This window comes from Crocodylus porosus, unplaced genomic scaffold (genome assembly GCF_001723895.1).
Source record: "Crocodylus porosus isolate Cpor-Errol unplaced genomic scaffold, CroPor_comp1, whole genome shotgun sequence".
Lineage (NCBI taxonomy): Eukaryota > Metazoa > Chordata > Crocodylia > Crocodylidae > Crocodylus > Crocodylus porosus.
The window spans coordinates 43,137,673-43,161,762 of NW_017728950.1; the positions used below are offsets into that span (position 1 = coordinate 43,137,673).

At 38.5% G+C, this 24,090-nt stretch overlaps 1 protein-coding gene across 4 annotated transcripts in view; it reads right to left on the minus strand.

The window, feature by feature from the left end:
• Positions 1 to 24,090, minus strand: part of DMXL1 (Dmx like 1) — a 135,339-nt gene that overhangs the window by 68,526 nt on the left and 42,723 nt on the right. For all 4 annotated transcript variants that reach the window (XM_019554955.1, XM_019554953.1, XM_019554954.1 and 1 more), the window contains exons 7-18: positions 22,075 to 22,250; positions 17,820 to 18,009; positions 15,700 to 15,868; positions 12,621 to 12,833; positions 10,461 to 10,714; positions 9,665 to 10,349; positions 8,919 to 9,040; positions 8,230 to 8,319; positions 7,841 to 7,943; positions 5,461 to 5,577; positions 3,948 to 4,178; positions 897 to 2,585 (exon numbers count right to left, since the gene is read on the minus strand). In XM_019554955.1, coding sequence (XP_019410500.1) covers positions 897 to 2,585; positions 3,948 to 4,178; positions 5,461 to 5,577; positions 7,841 to 7,943; positions 8,230 to 8,319; positions 8,919 to 9,040; positions 9,665 to 10,349; positions 10,461 to 10,714; positions 12,621 to 12,833; positions 15,700 to 15,868; positions 17,820 to 18,009; positions 22,075 to 22,250 — 4,039 coding nt within the window. The remainder of the gene's footprint in view (positions 1 to 896; positions 2,586 to 3,947; positions 4,179 to 5,460; positions 5,578 to 7,840; positions 7,944 to 8,229; positions 8,320 to 8,918; positions 9,041 to 9,664; positions 10,350 to 10,460; positions 10,715 to 12,620; positions 12,834 to 15,699; positions 15,869 to 17,819; positions 18,010 to 22,074; positions 22,251 to 24,090) is intronic.

The following is a 24,090-nucleotide window of genomic DNA, read 5'->3' on the forward strand; positions in this document are numbered from 1 at the left end:
TCCATGTATACCATCACATTTTAAACTCATGAATGCATTCAACTGTTAGTGAAGGGTTAAGAGCCCCACAGTATAAAAGAAAGAAAAGGCAACCCTGAGGATGATGTGGTCACACAAACAAGTTAGTTTGCTACAAATTTACTAGTTAAAAAGACTTTTTGACCCTATCCTTTCAGTAAACAATTAAAAACAAAAAACAACACCCACCCTTCTTTCTGTTCAAATGGGTATGAGAGTTGGGGGAAGAGGGGGCAGAGATGGAAGAGCAGAAGAGCCACACAAATCAAAACCACCTTGAAAAATGAGAGGTCATTCTTAGGACAGTGTGAGTTAACTCCTCAGTGAGAACCACTTCTGATTATTTCCTTAGACAAAATCATCCACTTGCAAAAGCTTTAGGGGCCCTAAAAATCAGATGTACAATCAAACTAAAAACCATACAAGAGCCTAAAAGCTCCTAATAAGCTCATTAAATTAAAACTGCAAAAATAATTTGGCACTCCAGAAACATATCCTAGAACTTTCCAACAAGAGCATGGTAAACTGCTTTAACAGCAGGTCTAGATAGTCATGTTTGCAAAGACTTCAAATCCAAAGCAGGGCAAGATTCATTGGCCCCTCACAGAGCCCATCTATGGGTCATGATATTACTGGGCAATTAAAATACTTCCAAATTTCATTAACTGGTAATTTCAAAAATAAGATTTTATTAAGACATCTGATATTTAAAAAGTTTAAATAATAAATGGCAAAATCTGTTTCCCCAGTTCATAAAAGTTGAACAGAATATATTTAATACATTAGGAAGATACTTCAAAAATAATACAAAAAAAAAATATTAAAAAGCTTGTGAAATCTAAAAATATTTTTGATCATTTGGTAGAAATAGAGCTTACCCTGATTTCTATCTCTGCTTTCTCCTATATCAGTACTAGTAGTGGCAATTGTATCTGCCAATGCCATCAATGACATCTGCTCCATCCTAGTGAGACCTGGTAAGCTTGAATGAAGCAAGTGGCGAGAAAGAACTTGGGCATGTTCCAGTCCAAAGTATGTTGGGCCATACTGAGAAAGATCAATGACCTTTGGTTTTGTATTATCTTCATCTGCCTCAAACATGGTGAGATTATCTGTACTTAAACTGGAGCTCTGAAAAAGATCTTCATAATTGTCATCTGGTACATCATTTTGTTTACTTAAGTTATTTTTATGATTGGACTTTTCTGAACAGGAATGGGAACAGTCATCATCTGCAGCAAGCAGTGCATACAAAGGGAGTGGTGGAACAGAATCTATTTCTGTGTAATCTGTATTTTCTGTTTTGTTGAATGTCTTGGGATCTCTAGCAGTGCTTCCACTAGCACTGATTGTGAGAGATCTAAGTCGCCGATCATGATTAGATTCAGATTCATTTACAGCAACAACTTCCCCAGCAATGCATTTAACCAAATGGGATAGGATAGCCTTTGCTCTCCGCACTTTACCAAGATCCATGAGCTCCAAAAGCTGAAAAGGGTGGTATTGAGGTAAAGTGGGACATAATGCATGTGCTGCTTCAAAAAGTCCAGAATCTTCCATATCCACAGGGATATCAAATATTGTTCTCTTTCCACTAAGCTTCTGTGCAAGGCTGGTCATGGATCTGGTTAAGGTTCGCTTTGGTGGATGAAGGCCAGAACCAGCTGACTGGCTTTGTTTCATTAAGCTAGTTATAGATGGTGTGCTTCCACGGTAAGAGTCTGTAGCAGCTGTCTCTTGTTTTGAAGGAGGCTGCCACTGAGAATAAACATGCATTTCACAATCCATCCCAACTACAAGAATGCCATCACGAACCCAAGACAAAGAAATTGGACAAGGAGGTGATCCTTCTACTGAAGAAATTAAGTCCACACATCGTAACAACACAAACCTAGAAAGGGGTGTAACTTTTGCAGTTTCCCATAGTGGCAAAGCGACACTCTCCACACCATTTTGTTCTTGCATCTTTCCAGCCAGCTGACCAAACATATAAAGCTTTGATCCAATTCCTACTGTTAGGATATGCGAACCATCTTCTCTAGACATCCAGTCTAAGTGAACCAAGTGCTTTGTGCTTGACGGAATTTTCCCATTACCAGATAAACAAACTTCCTGTTTATTATACTCCATTAAATTGCTGTCAATACTTATAGCAGAATCTAATGTTGTGCCTATTTCATCTAAATGAAGAGTCTGTTCTAGAATCCAACATGAGCCTCCTGTAGATTCACATTCAAAAATACTAACATCAATCATGAAGTCTTGGGAAAAGCGACTATTTTTAGGGACTACCTGCTTGTATGCAACAGCTAATCTATTTGTGTGTGCACAGCTAACTTCAATTGGTTTTCCTGGAACGTTAACAGCACTACTACTAAGAAATCCATCCTCGATAAGTAATGGCCATTCTTCCCACATATATATAACATTGCTATATTCTGGCATGGAAGAAGCTACTGAATCCGTCACTCTACATCTCCAGAACCTAACTTTGCCATCAGAGCATAAAGTTGCTAGTAGATAAGGGGCACGACAAACTGGATATATGGAAGATGAACTCAAGTGTCCTAAAATAAAAAAATAAATAAATAAAGAGAGGTTCAATAAGCAATCATACAATTATGCATCAAGTTATGTATAAATATAGATACAAATTTTCTTAAAGGAAATCAATGTTAAACAAATACATTGTAATTTGTAATTTTTTTTTGGCAAAGAATAGTCATAGGGATGCCAAAAAGAGGTAAATGAACTAGCAGAACACAGATTTATACTGACATTTGAGAAAGGTAGAGACAACCATTTTGTTTTAAATCCATGATACAGAGATTTGGCATAATCTTAATTGCACTCAATCCACATCAAGGATAAAAATCAGCATCAAATAATCAGCACCTGGGGGCTCATGGCTGAATTGTGTAATAAACTTAAAAATAATCAACATCAGCAGTGTTAGAAGTTGAAACACACTAAGCATGTTTCATAAATCAGTTAAGTTGCATAGTACAAGCTGCAACAGATTTACAAAAATTAATTTTGTTATATTGTTCATAAATCTATAGCCATCTTTTACCAGACATTTTTCCAAATGCCACCAGAGAAATTCTTTCAGAAATGCTGTAGCTTCTACTGTATCTCTGAATATGTTTGGTGTCTTATGAAAATACACAGAGGCAGACAGCTATGAGACCTACACTATTCACGCTGAAATTCATACACTAAGCTAGCTCAGAACAAATGTTTTGGTATTAAAAGCATAAATGCAATTCATAGGCAATAAATGCGTATTAACAGTATTTACATATTATTTTTGCTTTTATATTTAACACTACATTCATTATTAGTAATACAGCCAATGCTATAATGTCTTTCACACTGAAAAACATAAAACCTTGTTCTAAAGCAGTGATTTCCTACCGTGGTACTATGGGGTGCCACAGAGTATTAGCACTACTAGGTGTGCAGACACCTACACATGATTCACAAGATAAACCCAGAGATTTCAAATAGGAATCAAGTGTCAAAAACCTTATGATCTGTTGTGGTCTTTCTGAGTTCTTTGCAAAAAAAAAAGTTCTAGTACTTTTATGTAGTGAAACAAGTGAAAACTAAGAGCTGACATTTTCTGAGGGATGCCTTAAATCTAACGAAGGGCACCCTGAGTCTAACAAGGGGTGCCTTGAGTCTAGTAGTTCTCAACTTTTTTAATCTAAAGAAACATTTATCATTAATTAGCTTCTGTAAGGGTTCTGTTGCATGAATATAACACAATTTTTAAAAAGTGACTACTTAATTTAATATAAAATCAGATTTGGAAGGTATATACACTTGCTTAGGCAAACTACCGCACTATTAATTTATCTCTGTTTAAAGTTCTAACAACAACCCCAGAAACAGACTAGTTTTACCTCTTATTTTAGTTTACACACCTGCTGATGGCTTAACACTTATTATCTCCACTCCTTCTGGTAAACCCAACTCTTGACTATAAACCATTTTTGAAGAGAGAGTAAGGCGACTGGTGCTCTGAAGGTTTGCTTTACAGGCCTGATATTTTTGTGTGAAGGGAGACTGGACCTTTTCTGGATCTGTAGGTGAGGAATGCAGGTCTTCTTGATGCGTTGTTGTTTCAGGCTCTCTTTTGGAGGCTCTCTTCTCAACTAAAGAAAAATGCATTAATTAAAAACTAAGTCTTTATATCTTTAATTATAAACAACTTTTGACAAAACCCAAGCACACCTCTAATCAAAGGCATTTGTAAAATTCACACATATATGCCTGTATGTAGACAAGACTTGCCTAGGATGGTTTAGTCGAGGATGATCCTATCTTGAGCAAGGGGCTGGATTAAGTGACCTCCTAAAATCCCTTCCAACCCTACTTTTCTATGCTTAACTATCCAAGAGTGTGAATACATATACATATGTTGGCTCTCTCATAAGTTAACACTTCAATTCATTAATCAAAATGGAAAGAAAGTTTAGGATAACTTTAGTTTTTTGTATTAAAATACAATAGTAATGTTGCCTGAAAAGGCGTTGTGCTTTTATTATATCCCTTCTGCAAAAATTAAGGCTAAGGGTTTCACAGGAAGGAATCAGTGGATACAGATCCACTGAATTTATTCTCCTGATTCCTGCTCAGCAGAATGAAGTACCCTCTTAAATAAAAGACTTGGCAACGGGACACATGACAACAAGTGAGAAAGAAATATATTGACAACTCTTTTGCTATGCAACACTGCTATGGTTTGAATGTTGTTGTTTTTTTCTATTACGTTTGCCATTATATACAGCACTGGTTGGGATATCAAACTGCATTGTCAGCACCCACCCAGCTGAAGGAATCTTACCTCTAACCACCACCAGTATTACTGACCTAGTCTGACTGCACAGATGGAAGTGTTCAACACTACTCCCAGTTTAATAGGAGGCAGAGAGACCTTCTTTCAAGCTTCACCCATTCTGAAGTATTAAAACACACACTCTAAAGTACACAGGTTCTTAAAGGTTTTATATTTTCATACTGTTTTTCTTCAAACCAGAAGAGACTTCTGTCACTAATTAGAGGGTAAGCTTGAACAGCTTTTGCTCTGCATTTTTTTTTAAATTGAAAAGCAAAAAACAAACTTAATTTCCACCTGTTACCATGAATTTAAAAACAGGTGCATGGATTTTCTTCTTCTTTAGAAACCACTCAAAAATACATAGTTTGGGCTAGACTAAGCCTAAAAAACCCCAGAACACAAAATAATTGTAACATGAGCACATAAACTGGACATAATTAATGCTGTTCTTGGACCTGTAACGTATTTCCCTTAATATCAACTCAAGATACTTTAAAAATAAAAATACAACTAAAAAATAGAATGGATTACACGTATACTTGCAAATAATCAACATTTTTAAACTCAATTTTATGTTAAAACATAGAATAACCTACCGACTGACACTGGAATGGACTTCAAGTGTAAGTTCCACATGTGTAATAATGAGCAGTTTTGAGTATATTCAATTACTATTAAGTAAAATTTTTCTGAGAATCCATTTTGCAAGTTTCCTGTTAGAAATTAAAATGTCAAGATTTTAATACAATCTTTGCCCACAGCAAGCCTCTCTCTAACAGCCTATTATCCTGATGGTCCTGAAGACATTCCATGCTGAGGACACCCAATTACACTTTAGCTCCTGAGTGGAAACACTAGGTGCAGCATCAAGCAATTAAGCCTTGCTTGTCAGCAGCGCCAACAGCATCACACTTAAAAAGCTCCTGTTACTCCTCATTTGGGAAGTAGCATGTACGTAAGCAGCGCAATTCTCAGCACAATGCTGCCTGGCACTTAAATGAACCTCCAGCCCCCTGCATCTGCCTCTCTGGTCTACCTGCAATACCTTCATGGTCCATTAACTGAAAATAACTGTACTAGAGGATCAAAATAAAAAACAAACAAACAAAGAAAAGCTTGTGGGCCTATTTATTTGCTTTCTAAAAAGTTTAACATTGAGAGTTAGTAATAGTAGGCAGCTGTCAACCCCCTGGATCATGATGTTCACCTAAAAGGACATGCTTATATGGAGTCCTGCAACCATCACACCAAGAACTTTGATGTATATACTTAGGCAAAAGTACGGAGGAGTGGAGCTGTCCAAGACCTACCATCCCTCCTCTTCAGACCACTGAAACAGAATCCAGGGTGGATAAAAATAAACAATTTAAAGATAAATAAAATATTAAAAAGAAAAATTAATCGATTAAAAAAAAAATGTAAGATGCTTTTTAAAAAAACTTATAGAAAGATAGTTTTAATTTAAAGTATGTTAAAGCTCAAAGATCTCATCATGGAATAGGCATTATAATTTCTAATTATATACCGTTTGAGACAACGCATTCATGTAACATTTCAGAAAAAAAATAGAAATAAGTCACAATAGGCCATAGACTATATTAGGGGCCCAAGTTTATTGGGTTCCCAGAGGCTCCTCTATAGATTAGCAAAGAGTAAAGAAAACCACTCTACTCAATGGGACTTAGTGCTCAGTCTACACGATCCCATTAAGCATCTCTGTAATACTTATTTTCAGTTCTCAACCTGTGGATTTGTCTCCAGAGATAACATACCTGACTACATACACATCAGCCCTATATCAAACAAGAATGTACTTTTTGTTGAAAACAATGAATAAATCGAGGCTTCCTGACCAGTGATTAAATTGTAGTTTAAATCAATTCTGATTTAAAATCAAATCCACCCTGATAGAATCAATAGGCCAGATTAAATCCAGACATCAGCACCTCAATAGTTGCAGCTTCTGCCAGAGAGAAGCAGGTAAGTACTGCCTAGCACGTCAGCAAGAGCATGTTTCTTTCAAGGTGATGTCCTTTAGCTTTTTTTCAACCAAGTACTCACAAGGCAGTGGGGGCTAGTGTTCAAGGCACCTTATATTCACATTACTTTGGGGGCTGCAATACTGTGGTGTTTTATAGGCGCTACCTGCCACAAGCAGGCCCCACCACATTGCTACCAGGCCCTCGATCGGATGCAGTTTATGATCATACCCGGGACGATAATTATGGAAGACAACTGTATGTTTAATTAAAGAAAAAAAATGTACCCCGGATAAAATCTGCTATATTTAACAAGTTACTGGCAGGTTATGAAGTATAGAAGTGGTTCACACTTATAATTTCTTTTTTTGTTACTAAAGCCAGTTCTGTGGATTTAGAAATATCTTCACACATAGAACCTCTTAGACCCATCACTAAAGGAGCATACAGTAACTAAAATTGTATTTAATCATTTTATACCATACAGGAAGTCTCTGACTTACTGTACAGCTCAAAAGGAACGGTTATGTAATTTGAAGGGAGTGACATTTTTCCATAATGTCTTCTGCCAACTTTTGAAAATAGTGGCTAAATACTTATGTGGACTTTTAGACCACCATAGTGAACCATGATGTTAAAATTTCTCTCTCTCAGATCCTATGGCATGGGTCTTACCTTATAAACAAATTATTTCAGCAAGTACCTTTCTCTGCTCTAATGCCATCAGTAGTTCAGTACATTTCTTAATGCATCTGATGGGTATTGGACACAATGTTGTTCTGTCTCAGCACTTGGGAAATGTTACTTTATCAAGGAAGAGGAAAATAATTTGTTTACCTGTTATTTCATCTCAATATATTAATCTTATAGTCTAGTAAAATATATGTATAATTTTTGCCACAGAAAAGATGTGCAATAAGCCCCAATTCTCATACAAGTTAGTATATCCAATTCCTTCTTCACCATTTACTATATTAGATATGTAATGCTGATTTACCAGACTCTGATAAATCATTCTTCTTTCCAGACATTTTCTCCTCCCGGTTATTCAAAATGAAGTCCTCGTGAAAAACGTGAAGAAGTTGTGTTCTTCTGCCACGCTAAATAAAAGATGAATTAAAGAGCTGAATGCTGTAAAATATGATTGAGATAAGATTCAAATCTCTCATCACAGGAGTTATTCCTACATTACATTTCAAAAAGTTTTCAGATACAGCAACATTTTCTAATATATATAATATCCAGGTTCTTTCTGATCGTCAGCAAAAACTAGGTCAAGAGGATAGTGTGAAATAAACATTTGTAAGAATTAATCTTTGAGGATTTCATCAACAGGTGAAGAAAATTGCACATGTGATGCACAGTGAATACAGAAAAGTCTCTTACAAGTTCTGTAATGGCATCCAACTCTACAATGCATCCAGGCCTAGCAGTAGATTGTTGACTTATGATGTTAAAAACTTCACCAACATATTTCTGTAAAAAAATAGTAATACAAGTAATACTGAAGTCAACAGTAAAATTAACAAAAATTACAAATATTCAACAAATTTACATTTTGCCATAACAGTTTTATTGCTTACATTTAATTTCTTCATAGTCAGGGTTAATAATTTAGTTTATTAAATCAAAGCTTAATGTATGTTCTATGGAAACTCTGATATAAACTGGGTGAATTTATTTATTTATTTTAAATAGTCCCTCTGTAGGATATGGATCACAAAAAAGATGCAAATTGGCTGCCTATTTTTATGATGGTAATAAGGTACTTGGCACCTTGACTTGAAAATTGTATTACAATGCACACAGACCAGTTAAGAGCAGCCACATACATACTTTTCAGTACCGAGTTTAGGTTGCAATTTGGTGAGGCCACAAGGGTTAATATTCCCACTTTTGCCAATCACCGCAACATATTTATTAAAGAAAAATGATCAAAACTTGTAAGTCTAATCTGATGTTTGTGTTCCAGGTAGTAACGTGATTGCAAAAGGAGCATTTTATTGATTTTCCACCTAAAGCAGCACAGTTTACATGTTTACTCCAAATAAATAAATAAATATTTTTACACTTACAGAAATTTCAGGATTGGAGAGCTCACAAAGAAGTTTCTTAGCATCTATTATAGCTTGATATAATCTTAAGTGCTGTCCATCACTTGCCACAAAGCAAGCACTCGGAGAATTGCAGTAGGCCCCTGAAAAAATGTGAATTAGCAATCAACGCAAAATTTAGCTGAATGAACATCAGCCCTCCCACTTTTTAGCGAAACAAGATTATTTAATACTAAAGGAGAACAAAACTTTATTTCAGGTGATTTTACTTGTATGTACATGAAAGAACCAGACAGTTTTGACACCAAACTTAGTTTTACTAAAAATAAAGAAAACAAAAGAAAACAAGATTCCCCCTACACACAGCCCTCCTTGTTCATATTGTTTTAAACTCCACCCTCTTCTCTGACCAAGAACTACACTATATGCTTATTTTACATAATTTAGCTTGTACGTTTGTAGACGAAGAGAAGTGACCTTGTCCTTACCAGCCAATAACACTAAAAGTATACATGGCACCAGAGAAAAGGGGAAAGCAGAATATAATATTTTTCTCAAAAATACCAAAGTAAATATCATACAAACATCTAGTGACTTGCACATATTTGTATTGTATTTGAACTTACTTTTGAGAAAACCAACACTCTAGAAACCATCAGATCAATAATTCAACATCCTAAATTCTTCATACTAGTTTATTTTTTGTCCATACTACTTTTAACTCCAACAACTTTAACACACTACAAAAAGTAAGATGGAACACTCACCTAAACAGTTACTGGGTATAAGGGTAGGCAGCCACGCCACATTCGAAAACGCCGAAACATGAAGAGAGTTTATTCGTGCAAGTTCAGAAACTCCACCAGAAAAGGATAAAGGCCCAACTGGATCAACCCTCCAAAGAATAAGCTCACTGTAAATGGCATTGGGATCTTGGGACGTTACACTTGCAGTTCCTGTATTTTGAGGTCTTAACTGAGACTCGCCAGAATTTAAAGAGTCACTTGTCTGTTTGGTACCATCGACATCTGGTGTCCTTAAAGCATTATGATGTGAGGTTGTAAGCAGCAATGGTAGTACTGAATGACAAGCCAAGTCATTTAGATGAAAACGGTGACCACAATATCGGGATTTATGCGAAATACTCAACACAGTTGAAAAAGCAGATTCCTCCGCAAAACTGACTAGCCATTGATTCAAAGAACCGTCTGCATGTTTGGAAATCATCATAACATTAGGAGTGAAGATACTTAATTTTAAACTGTTGGTCGATTTACTGTGGCCAGAAGAGATAAGCATAGATGAGGAGCGTGCAAGGCCAGGTGGCTTTTGTTTGCCTTGTTGAATAGCCAAGTCAACGTTCTTGGTACAAGCATACATCACTATACTTCTGCAAAGAGAATTTGCATCACCTGTTGGAAAAGCTACTGGAATTCTTGAAACAAAGGATACCTAGAGTTAAAGCGGGGGGGGAGGAGAAAATAAAGTACATATTAGTAGGTAGATATTAACATACTTTAACTGAACAGAAGCACATATCTTAATCCAGAAAAACAATAGTACCTGCACCTGGCGGAACATACCAGGCTGGTATTCATCTAGCCAGTCCACATGCCATACCAGCAATGAACCATCCATAGGATGAATACTAAAGAGCATGTCAGCATTTTTACTCCATTCAGTCAGTAGTATTTCAATCTCATGATCAATAGCAGCAGAAGGTAAAGGAACAAAACTTGAATTCGGAACAGCTCTTTCATCACTCAGTTCCTTCTTTTCTTGGTTTGCTTTTTGATCCTCCACATTTTCATCAGCTTCTAGTAGAGGGAAACGCATGAACTGTAAAGAAATCTATGCGTTCAAGCTATAATTGAAAGTCAGAAATCATATACATAATAAATTGGCAGGTCATACAAGGCCCTCTCTTTAAACTACTCTTAAAAAACAAACCAAACAAACAAGATTTAAACAAGTTAAAAAAAGTCAAGGATTTAATCACTAAATCAAATATTTATCCCACCCAAGAAGGGTACTCTTAAGTATAATCAATTGATAAACAAAATACGAGTTTAAAAGTATACCAGAATGTATGTTCTTTCTTTTTTTAAACAGTCATAATAAACATTCATGAGAAATACAACAAACAAACAAACAAGCAAACTTGGGATCGCAGAAGAACTCAAGAATAAAACACATCAAGTTCCTATTCTCTGGCTTTAAGTTAATCAAATTTTAAAACACTAGAACAGCCAAGTAACAGTTTAAATTAAACAGGTAAAAACTTGAGACCAACATTTTAGCTTTGTGAACACTACAAGTTGTGAGCAATACATGTGTCTGGTTAAATTTTAAAATATTTATATGCAAACAATATGTGTTTGGCTGTAAATACTCTCCAGCAGTGGCTGAAGGAGGTGCAGGGGGACAGGGGACAAAAAAAACCCCAAACCCCTCAAGCCCACAAATTTTGTTAACATTTCACTAATGCAAAACTCATTTCCATTACTCAAGTGACTTACAGAATCATGCTAGAAGTAGTTTTAAAAACACTGTTTTAAAATCTCACATGCTGAACTACTAGACAAAGGAGACCACTTTTGGTTTTCTGCCTGCAGAGCTGCAGGAAAAGAAGAATATAGGCAGCAGAAGATAAAGGAACAAAGCATGATCTCAACTAGTTAGTGTCATCACAGCACATGAGGAGCTGTAATGGACACTACTGTCAAGAAAATGGATATTTTGCCGTACCAGAGGGTATATCCTTGAAATAAAGCACGTGGTCCTCTGGTTGAGAGTGTTTTTAAAAACAAAACACTGTTACACCAGCCATTTGTAAACTTAATGAAAAAACAAGCTTTTGAGAATTTACATGAACTCTCTACCTAACTTAAGAAGTCACAGAACAGAACTCTGAGCTCTTTACACATTTTCCTTTATTCCACTGTTCCATTCCCAGCCAACAGGTGCTTATAGGACCACACTAATACACTTACAATTAGAAGACCACTGCCAATATCCGGTAACACATTGAATGCTTTATCTCCTAAATGTGTGCATTAACTTCTATAGATCTATTTTGATAAACTTGATCAAGGAAATTAAAATTTTCTTTCCCAGAAGCCTGTCAGTCCATGATACACTTGCAAAATACTATCAACTTAATCAAGTAAGTTAAAACTTAAACAAATATTATTTGCTTGTACCAAAGAGAACTCTGAAACTGCGAATTACACATGCTTCCCATACATTATAAAAATGTATTTAGGCATTCAAGTGGATTCCGAAAATTCCTGTATATGTTTACCTGCAACTTCAGGGTGCCTACTTTTCTTTCTTTTTTTTTTTTCTTTTTTTTTTTTTAAGGGGCCTGTAGACCAGCATTTCTCAACCCATGGGTCACAAGAATATATGAAAGGGTCATGAACACTTTAAAAATGGATTCTCTTTTAAAGGAGAAAAATGTTGGAAATCATGACTTTTCCCTTGCAGGCTAGCAGAGTTCCAGCCTGCAAAGGGCTGCTTGGGGCCTCCCCATGCCCCTACATACACCCCACCCTGCCCCACATGCTAGGGCCTAGGGACAGAGGGCAGTGGATCAGGAGTGAGGGGCACTAGGTCAGGATAGGCCACTGATGCTTACAAATGGGTCCTGGTACAAAAGTGGTTGATAACCACTGCCTTAGACTATATAGTGCATCTCATTATCTTCAATATGCATCTTACCTTCATCTGATTTGCCATCTATCTGATTAGACTCTTCAGTGCCGGTTTCTGAAGAATGTTGTTCAAAATTCTTTTTAATCTGTTGTAAAAATACTTCCATGGACAAGGAAAAATGTAACTCTTTATTGTTGAGCCAATGCACAACAAAAGGCCCACTTTTCTCTTCATTTTCACTGAGACTCAAAGACGTGATTGAAGGGAGTAAAGGAATGTCTAAGATTAAAAAAAAAAAAAAAGATTATTTCCAAAATAGAAAATGGCCCAGTAAAGTTTTCCTTGATCTAGTATAAAAAGGGCATGTTACACCACTATGCAATGACTTATTACTATACTTCTGGCAATTTTATCACTGCCAGGCAGAACAAAACTCCCCTACTGGGGTTTTGCTGAGTATCTCAACAATCTCTTGTGGAATAGAGGTTGTGATTCTGTATTCCATAACAACCCACTCTGAGAAACTTGGGGTGTATCCAACACTGCAGACTATGGCACACTATAAAAAAAATTATATGTACTGAGTTCCACACAAGATAAAATTGATGTGTGTGGAGTTCTGTACTGCCACAGCTGTGAAGACTTCTGGTGACCAAACTAGATAGAATAACTTGACATTGTAGTGATGATTGTCACTGATGATTTCTTAGCAAGGGTAAGATGACTGATACTGTGGCACTCCAGTTGAGAATTAGTGCTCTATAGGAAAAGAAAGCCAGTCTTCCTTCCTGTCTTCCAACTAAAGTTTACCAACTCATAAATTAGTCTTCCGTTCCAAGCAGATGCCTTATCTTGTGCAGTAATTACTGCACACTTTGGAATCAGAATTATCTGTTTTAAATATATTTATAAGCTATGGGAAAGAGGGCTAGATAAATAGCTGAGTGTCATTATTAACAGACCTTATGAGGTCAAACTTGACCAGTTTAATGATAGGAATACTTACAATTCTTTACTTTGCAAACAAAACAGATATGAAAAATAACATTCAAGTACAAAAATCAAGGACTTAAAATGAAGCAGTTTTATTCTGCTGTTCCTGTGCTCATACACATGATCATACAGTCTATAGTTACATTAACCCATGTTATTTTTTCTATTGAAACCCAGCTCTTAACGTAGTGTAGAGGTGGAATGGTGTTCACTTGGCATTGATAGCAAAAGACAGGGCAAGGAGACACCTTAGAGACTAACCTGGCATTGATGAAAAAAATCAATGCTCATGATGTTACTGAAAAGAACTATTGCCATGAACCCCGCTGAGGTCTATGGTTTTGTGGGGGGTGGTGACACATGATTTCTTGAGGTTGGTTTACCAATATGGCATGCATAATCTCTGCAGTTGGGTAGCAGGAAACTGTGGTCAATTTTACCATTCTTACGTCTGCATGAATTCTTGTATTTGATATAATATGAATTTATTTAATGTTATAACAGGACCAAGATTGCAAAATATGATAATGAGTCTCTTTGGCACCTAGGAAAGGCTGAAACGTAGTAATTGCTTAGAATTAGCATCTAAAGAAGTGTGTCTACTCAAGAAAAGGTCCTCCCAGATAAAGACAAATTTACATTTTAGAAGGATAAACCCTGAAGTGCAACACCTAGTAACAGAGAGTATACATCCCACTGTGGAGGAAATTGAGTGAGAGGTGGCATCTGGGGATGCTGGATTAGCATCCTTCAAGTCTGAAAAAATGCACATATTCTCCTGGTCTTAATTAGATCAGAGAAAAAACCTTTTAGTCTGCCAAATATGCACCTTTGGGAGGGCAGGAACTAATATGCATAGTGTGGGAAACTTCAACAGAGCAGAGGATCAGGTTATCACAGAAGAAGAATCAGATGGCCTTCAGAACAGCAGCAAAAGAAACTGAATTGAATGTAATGGTACTATACACTAGATTATCAATTTAGGGATAAGCATTTCTACTATAAAGATACGATCCTAATCAGTCAGGAATGACACAAAAGACACCTGAGTATATTAACTGGTCACAAAATGGCTGCGTCATATCTGATGCCACATTACTGAAAAAGACAAAATGTGATCCTAGGACGCATTAGTCAGAGTATTCCCAGTAGAGACAGAGAAACGTTAAAGCCAATACAAGGTGCTGGTGAGACTTCATCTGTTCTAGAAAGGTGAAAAAATGGAAGTAGTACAAAGGGTAACTATGGTAATTCTATCTTAAAAGAGGAGAGTAATTGTAAGTTGGCTTGTTTTGTGTAGGAAAACAAAAACTGAAAGGGAATATTGATTTCTGCCCATAAATAAATGAAAGGGTAAAATGCCTGGGAGGGATAAGAACTATTTAAGCTCTGAGGCACGTCAGGCACAAGATCCAGTAGATATAAACTGGTTATGAATAAATTTAGGCTGAAAAATTAGAAAAAAACATCCCTTAGACAAAGATACTATAATCACCTTATAGGGATATGGGATCCAAACCTTCTTATAAGATAGAGCTTGATCAGTTTATGAAAAGGGATATATGATGATGTAATTGCCTGTGATATCAGGCAACTGAACTCTGTGTCCAGGAGAAATAACTGGAAAAAATTTGGTTTTACCTTCAGTTTTCACTGCTATTTTTCATGCCTTATTTTTAGCATATTAAGCACTTATGAAGACAGAATTACTGTTTCTTCTGTCATTTCTAGGGTGTTCACCACTATAATATTAGAGTGCTTAAAATATTAACTCAGCTGTACATAACTTGAAAATGCAGGAACTTTGTCTTTTATAGATGGGAAAGTGTTCAATTTGGGTTACACAGTTTGAGAAACCCCAAAACCCATTTTTTTAATGCTTAACATTATATACCACTTTATACATTCCCAGCACTCTCCAATTACTTTGGTTGCAACTACAAGTTCTCAACATTTGTATTAGAGTAAATTCAGGCACACGAAAAATAAGGGATATGCAACAGTTACCTTCAAGGTACAACCATCCAAGCAATGAAAGCAACAAGAATCTTGTGAGAAAAATTCTACTGTGGTCATATCAACAGACTCATGATACATATACACATGGTAAAATATACAGGTCTGTTGCAAATTCTTATTTGTTCTTTGTTACCTGTAGCTGGGTTGATACTGGCAGCAATATGGAAGTGGCAGAGTGCATTTGCATGCAAAGGAGTGTTTCGATGAACATCATGAGGATCTTGCTGATGTGGTAAGTATCCAGTATGGGCTGTGACTGCACCTGACCTTCTCCTCCCTCGCCGGAAGTGTTTCAGATTTAACTGGGGAGGAAAAAATAAAAAAAGTTGTTGTTTTTTTTTTTAAATTATAGAGTTTTTCCTCAAGAGAAAAATCATGTGGTATTCTAAACTAAAATAGCTTTTAAAAAGAGAAAACATGGTTAATTTACACAATATACTATTCTGAACAAGTTTTCTATTAAGAAAAGAACAGAAGGTAGAAAGATGACTTTAGAATCTTCTACAAAGGCCCTTAAGCATTGTCATGCCATTGATGGGACAACCATTCTGATTTTTTTTTTTTATTCCAAAGTATTGGGCAAAATATTTATAGCCTCATACTATACTAAATCAAACAGCACAGTTTTGTACCCTACAGCACTTTTAAAATGGAAAATATAAACAAGGTATTCAAATAGTTGAATAATAGAAACAAACTACAATTAGATCCTCCCTCATGAGATGGGTATAAGCTTCAGAATCAGAACTTTCTATTCCTGTAATGCTGGAGGCTGCAAGTAGGAGAGGAACAGAGGAAAACCTTAGTCATACCCTGTTCACTCTCCCTTCCAACATCTACTCTCTGCCAGTGTGAGATGCAGGATACCAGGTAAGGTTTGACCCAGAAATGGCAGTTCTTATGTTCTCTAACCAAGACTCCATGGGTAGGATCAATATTTTTATTCTTACACTATAGGCACAATTGATTTTTTAAAAACCTAGTAATTTTAAAAAGTTTTTTCAAGGAAAACCGTCACAGTTTAAAGATGGGATATGGCTACCTACAATACTACTGAAATTAAATTGTAACAATTTTTAAAATTTAAGTCCCTTCATATAAGCACTGAAATAGCTATATCCTGCACCAAACTGATATTTGTACTAAGTAGTGGGAGCAACAGCAGCATATCCTGGTAGGCATATATCCCCATGCAGAACCTGCCCACATCAATAGCACCCTTATTTTATTAATTCCACAACCTCTGAGGTATCTACACAGCTTATATTACAGGTACCCAGTGCTAGATTCCTTAGCATCTATACCACAGGTAAGCAAAATACAGCCAGCGACAACTTGTCCAAACTCTCTCTGTGGCCCATGAGCCAAAATAATTACCCACCCCGATGCACACACAAGCATGTGGCTTCTCCTCTACATATATCTTGTTCCCAGAAGTTATAGAGTACTTTACCTCAGAAAAAATCAGCACTACTTGAGAGAGGGGAAAAATATATTCAAATGCTATCTTGCTGCCATAACGGACATGGGAAGGTACCATTCCATTTTTTTTTTTTTTTACCTCTACCCTGCAAGACCTATGGATTCACACTTATCTTCTTAAAGAAGAGAGGGTTATGACAGCAGGAAAAAAAAAGGAAGTGGGAGGACATTTCACTTGACACCTCCATTTGTCTTAAAAATCAGTTTGGAAGGGCTGTTATGCAAGGAATTGCAGACCCGGGGTAACATTTTAGATGCTAAGGCTTGCTTATTCTGTAGTACAGGGGTTTTCAGCCTTTTTTCACATGTGTACCCCTTCTGATGGTGGCAGCTGGATGCAGAGGGGTAGGTGCTTACACACAGCGGCTGTCAGCACTACTCACTGCCCCAGGCGCCCCACTTTTCCATGGCCAGTTGATGGGCCTCACGCCTGACCAATTGTGCACTGCCCGTCAACAGCCTGTGGAGCCAGTGGATGGGCAGCATCTGTGCAGCCCACAGAGGGGCGCCGTTGCCCTCCCTCCCTAGCCCTGCTCCTGGAAGGTGGCCGTGTAGGGTGGTGGGTGGTAGTAGCACAGGATGGTGGGTGGCAGCAGTGGCCGCCATGTGCAACCCCCCTGCCCCCACAGAGGGACACCACTGCCCTTGCCCCTACACCCTGCTCCATCCCTGCCTCCCTGCATATACCCCCTATCACCTTTCTAAGTACCCCTAGGGGTACGCGTACCCCCAGCTGACAAGCCTTGATGTCGTACTTTCTGTGGTTCTTACCTCCAAGGCATTTTGCATTCGTTCCTTACTAGAAGCATTTCTTTTGAAGTTATTGGTCAAGTTCACTGGTTCAGTCCAATGGTTGTATTCACCACCATACAATAGACTATCATTTGGTAACAAAGTCTCTGCCCAGAGACGGCACACATTATCTTTGCAGCAAGTCAGGAGTACATTACACACAGCACCACTGAAAAAAGTTTAAAGAAGTTGTGAGAGTCAGGTACACATAATGAGCATCAGAATATTCAAAGAAAAAAATTCCAAAATTAGACCAGTAGAATTTAGATATTAAGTAAAACAAAACAAAAACAAAAAAACTAAAACAAAGAAAAAGTTCTTCTTTCATTATCCAAACAAAATACCCTCAGAAAAATATTTTATTAAGATTCAACAGCACATAGATACACTAGATATGCTCAACTTTAATATCTAAAACTATTTTAAAAATAAATGAATACCTTTATAAAAGTCTCAAACTTGGTTTCTAACACAGAAATCTAATCACGCAGCCAGGACTAGAGAAATAGTTTAACAGTTTTTGTTTGTTGACTGTTTTATTCAAAGCTTTTTCACAGATATTAATTAATAGTAAGCATGCCACTAAGACCTTCATTTTGCAGGTATGGAAACTATGATGTGGACAGGTAGAGTTTTTATGCCCAAAGCCATATACAGCATAATACTAAAGCTGTAACTGCAATTCAAAAACGTAGCTTCTATGCTATTTGTATTCCTCCAAGTATTATTTGTATTATAACAGTATCCAGCTATCCCAGAAGATCCATTAAATAGTGTTAGGCTAAGTAAAAACTTGTGTAGATCAAATTCACTACTCAGAGAAGCTTATGATTTATCTTAAAATAGGAGTGTCAGACTCATCTGGCCCCTGGCTAGAGGTAGGTCTATAGGTCAGATAAATGGTGTAGGTTGCCCCCATGGGCTGCACTGAACCCACAGATCCCCATACTCTCCCCTCCCACCCAGCATGCCAGATTCCACTCCACCAAGACCAGTTAAGGCAGGTACTACATATAGCGTGGGTCCTAAATCAGTTAGTGTGGGCACCATGTGCAGTGCAGTAGCAGACCAGCTAGGTTGTGGGCTGCATGTAGTGTAAGTCTTAGGCCAGAGTAGGCACCACCCACAGTGCAGCATGGGTCCCAGACTGGCTGGGGAGGTGCCAGTCCTGGACAGGCCAAGGTGGGCACCATACACGAGTCAACTCTGAGACCCAGGGGCCAGATGATGGGGCTCCGTGGTCCAAACCCAGACCACAGGCCATATCTTTGACACCCATGTTTTAAAAACAGGATGCTATAAGGAAATGTAACAAAAGCTAAGAAATTTGAACAACGTTGAAAAAAAGGCACAGGAACACAGAGTTATACAGCTAGTTTTGTAACTTCAGATCCCAAGTCAAATTGTAAATATCTTATTATTGAGAAATAGTTTACATACTGTGTGTGTGTGTGTGTGTGTGTGTGTTTATGTAGGTATGTGTGTATATATATTAGACAACAAATTGATAAAAGCATCACAGTACAAAGCAGTTATAACTGAATTTGAGGACAATGAGAAGTAGTGGCTTTAAATAGGGCATTCTGTCAGAGATGGCCACACTTAACCCTTCTAGCTACAAATCAAGATCTTGACACAGTTAAGTACCACAAAACATTCAAGAAGTGTATACCCCAAGTCAATGATCTGCACAAACACTCCAACTCAATTTGGTGTTAAAAGACCTCCAGGCACTGCATGCAGCTTGCAAGCCAGGGCCTGAACACACTTACTATACATAAAGGACACCATGACAGAGTACAAGGTTGTTTATGGAAGATGGAATTCAAGTAGGCTTTAGTAGATGCAACAGAAAGAAGTACTTGGCATCATAGTAACTAAAGCTGTGTACAGATATTCATTTCTGTTGGAGAAAATTGCTCAGAAATTTCCCTTGGTAGAAATCCTTCTAGGAGAGGGAGCAGCACACATGATCAGTCTGCCGTTGTTCCCTTTCCCATTTTCCCCGTCTTCCCAAAACTGGGGTGATCCTGGTCTGGGGAAGGCAAGCAGAGCAGTGCCTGCTGCATTCCTCCTGGTCAGCGGAGGAAGTAGAGCAGCAAGGAGAGACTCTTCAGACCTATCCCAGTCCAGACTCTAGGGAACTGTGTTAGGGTAACAGCCTCCTCCACTGCACTCCTGGTCTCCAAGAGCAATGTGGAGGGAGCACTGGGGCAAAGCCCTAAGCCAAGCACTACCCTGGCTTGGGGAAGAAGCAAGGAGCAGCAATAGCTGCTCTTCTCCTCTCCACTCCCAAACTGGTCTGGGAGGGGAAGGAAGCAGCAAGGCACAGCCCCCCAATCTCCTCTCTCAAGCCACCCACTTCCCTGGTTTGGGGAAGGGGCTGGGGGCCTCGTCTCTCCCTTTCCCTTCCAGACCAGTCTAGGAGAGAGGAGCGAAGTCCCTCTGCATGGAGTAGCTGCTTCTCTGCTCTGCTCCCCATCACAGCACTGCTTCCTCTACACTCTGCTCCAAGTACAGGGACCCAAGCAGATGGAGGAGGGGGGAAAATCCACCGCACCCACTCCACGTACACCTCTGGGATTCTGGTGTGGGAAGCAAGTGAGGGCTTTGCCCTGCATCCCCAGGGAGAGCCTCTCAGACCCCAGGTCCTCACCAGACGGCTTCCCCTTGCCTCCCTCATGCAGTAACTTAAAGCCAGTGCAGCCAGAAGCTAGGCTTGGGGGGTTTTCCCCAGCCAGTTCCCCCCACCTGCTTTCCCCTTTCCCTTCCATCCCGCTGCTGTTTAGCTGAACAGCAGAGTAGAGCAAAGGAAAGCCAAAGGGGGTAGTATCACTCCATGGGCACTGGGAACCAAATGAAGGAACTGAGCAGAGCAGGAAACCCTGCTTGCTTCTCCACCAAGAACTTTGCCACAAGAGTGCAGCAAAACGTCTCATGCTGGGAACTCCATGGTGAGAAGCAGGGGGAAGCAGCTAGCGTTACTCCTTCCCTCCTCTCTCCTTTTGGTCTACAGTAAAGGGGTGGTGGGTGGGGGGGGAAATAGCTCTTCCCCAGCCCCCTATCACCAGGCTTCTTAAAACTAGAGTGATACCAAGAAGCCACAGGAGCCTTTTCCCTAGCTTCCCTCCTGGTCCCCAAGAGGGAAGCCAGGAGGAAGCATTCAGTGTCTCTTGGGATAAACTCTCATGGGAGTGACTTAACCCTGCTCATCTCAGGGTTATTTTTCTCCCAAAGCAGCCGTTTTTTCTCCAGGATAAAAACAGGCTAAATGTCTGTCCACTTCTGGTTTCTACTAGAAGAAGAGTGATTCTCCCCGTAAAAACTGAACATCTGTACATAGCTTAAGTAAACAACAGAGAAGGGCAAAACCAGTAAAACTGCTTGAGCTGCACTGCTGAGAACTGACTGAGGCAGAAAGGATTCAGGAGTCCAAGTAGTAGACAAGGACAGAGAAAGAAAACACATTAAGTATGAATGATTATTTTATTTAGGCCATGATATAATTTTAGTCATCCTGATATATTCAGACTTTAAAAACAAAATTTTATTTCTTTCCTGGACACTGAAGTGGATGGATAATCCGTAGATCTTTCACATGAGAGTTATACAAGAGTGTTTGCATATTTAAGCAAGAGGGCATGCACAAAGTGGAGTTTTGACTCAATCAGATTCTGGAAGACTACCAAAGGAGGAAGTGCTGTAAACAAACATATGGATGGCGAACACGATATAGGGTTATGCTAATGATACTGCAGAAATTATAACATTTTGCAGGTCTCTGTTACAACGTACGTAGGTATAATTTCTTGCAAGAACCAGGCTAAAAAGATGGGTTTCATGTTCAAAGATAATAAATGAATACATTAATTTTGCCCCTCCCCCCAGCACATTTCCTCTCTTGTATTTATACATGCATCTTAAAAATCACAAGCCAGCCTTCTCCCAGTAGGGAAATAAAAATGTTACTCTTTTTAACAGTGCCATATAAGAACACAGACAGAAGGTAAATGTGAAGCATAAAGGACAGCTCAGGGTAAATTCAGGTAGAAAAAATAGCTACAATTTAGTACTCCTGAATTAGGAAGGGAATTAAAGAGAATTTAGACCAACGTCTTCACAGGAGACTTGGGAATTCCATTTTTTAGGTAAAGACAGTACAAACCTTGCAAAGTTTTACAAATTCTCACTCCATTTTCAACAATTTACAAGTATCAGGAGTCAATTTACTGACCGTGGCATGTACTTGCTTGTCTTCCGCCACGAAAATCCATTTACAGATCGAGGATGGGACAAATAAACAAATGAAAAATCAATTTCCGATGCTTGTTTTTCTGGAGTAGCACCTGGAGGTGTTACTGCTGATCGCCAACTCTCTGTATTGTACCACACTTTCACAAGACAATCATTCTAAGGGAAAAAGAAAACACAAACTTATTAATACTTGTTCAATTTACCACAAATGGAAGTTCCAATTTAAAAATCTTAAACCATTTCCCATAGGATCTAGCTGACAGAACTGATGCATTTGAAAGCCTCCTAAAACAGGACACAGTTCTAGCAGAAGGCTTATATAAAAATATTATTTTCCTGGTACAAGTGAATTCAACTCTCTTGATAAAGCTTCAAGTTTGCCTAGATTATAATTTTTTTCTAAAACGGTTAAAGATTTCTTGTTAATCAGTCTTGCTTTTCCCACATTCCCATCTCATTCCGATTCTCTGTGAACAGCCTAAAAACATGGGATTTCCTAGAAGAGGTGCTAGAGACCCACATCTGAAGAAAACTGGGTTTATGGTTAATTCTGCTAAGATTCATAAACTCAATCCTGCTTTGTAAATAGAAGGATCATAAGGCAGATGACCATGAGGAACATTTATGGATATTAAGATGAACAGAGGTATCAGCAATATCTGTTTCATTATCCCAGACTGTTTCCATAGATGTTCATAGAGCAGGGCAAAGCACATTAGCCTAGTTGCAGGTCTGTCTCAAGAGTTACATCACAGCTTAGTCAGACAACCCTCTCCACACCTGTACGTGGCCATCTTACTGGACCTATTCATCATGGGAACATCCCAAAGGAAAAACCTGCTCAAGCAGAAACAGGTGATTTCATTATGACCATATTGAAACATTGGTACCAACATGCCATTACTTCTCCCTACAGGATTACTGGTTTTCAAAGTAATTTAGGATGTGCTGAAACAAGACAGGATATATTCATATAAAAAACAAAAACTCAAAGACTACATTATGACCAATAAAAGAAAAAATTCTTCTCTGCCATAATGATCAGTCTTGAAGAACTATTAGAAATCTCAGAGCCAAGAATGCCTCCATTCATACGCTGAAATGCATCAGCCAACCTCACCAAAAAAAAAAACCACCCACAAACCTGAAAGGACAATAATTTTGAATGCCAGGAATACAAAACAAAAAGGCAATGAATAAAAAGTTTCTCAAAAGCAAACCCAAAACAGACTGTTCAGCAGCATGCTGAAACACCCACATTATGGATTGATCTAAATGCCACTGAAATATGTACATTATGTCTGGTATTGTACAACATTGGGCATGTCTAGTATTATACAACATTTTTGTTGACTAGCACATTCTCTGCTGCTTTATCATTTAGTCTGGCACCTTCACCAGAGATCAAGGGAAAAAAAATAAAAAATTGTTTGCCTAACTGACCTAGTAACATATGGCCAAATCCCCCATATTTAAACTGTTCACGTTGCTTTAATTGCACTTCTTCCTCTTCATTCCTTGAATAGAGAGGGATCTTGCATGATTGACTCCAGGATGAATACGAGTCGCCAATGTGACGAAGCAATAGGCAGAGCCAATCGCACCCTGTCATGCATCAACAGGGGCATCACTAACAGCTCCAGAGAGGTCTTGCTCCCCCTCTATGGAGCGCTGGTCAGGTCACAGCTGGAGTACTGCGTCCAGTTCTGGGCGCTGCACTTCAAGAAGGACGTGGAGAACCTGGAGAGGGTCCAAAGGAGGCCACTCATATGGCTGAGGGTCTCCGTGGCCAGCCCTATGAGGAGAGGCTGAGGGACCTGAATCTCTTCAGTCTCCGCAAGAGGAGACTGAGGGGGATCTTGTGGCTACCTACAACCTTATCAGGGGCCACTAGCAGGGACTCGGGGAAAGTCTGTTCACCAGGGCCCCCCTTGGAGTCACCAGGAACAATGGCCACAAGCTGAGGGAGGATAGGTTTAGGTTAGATATTAGGAAG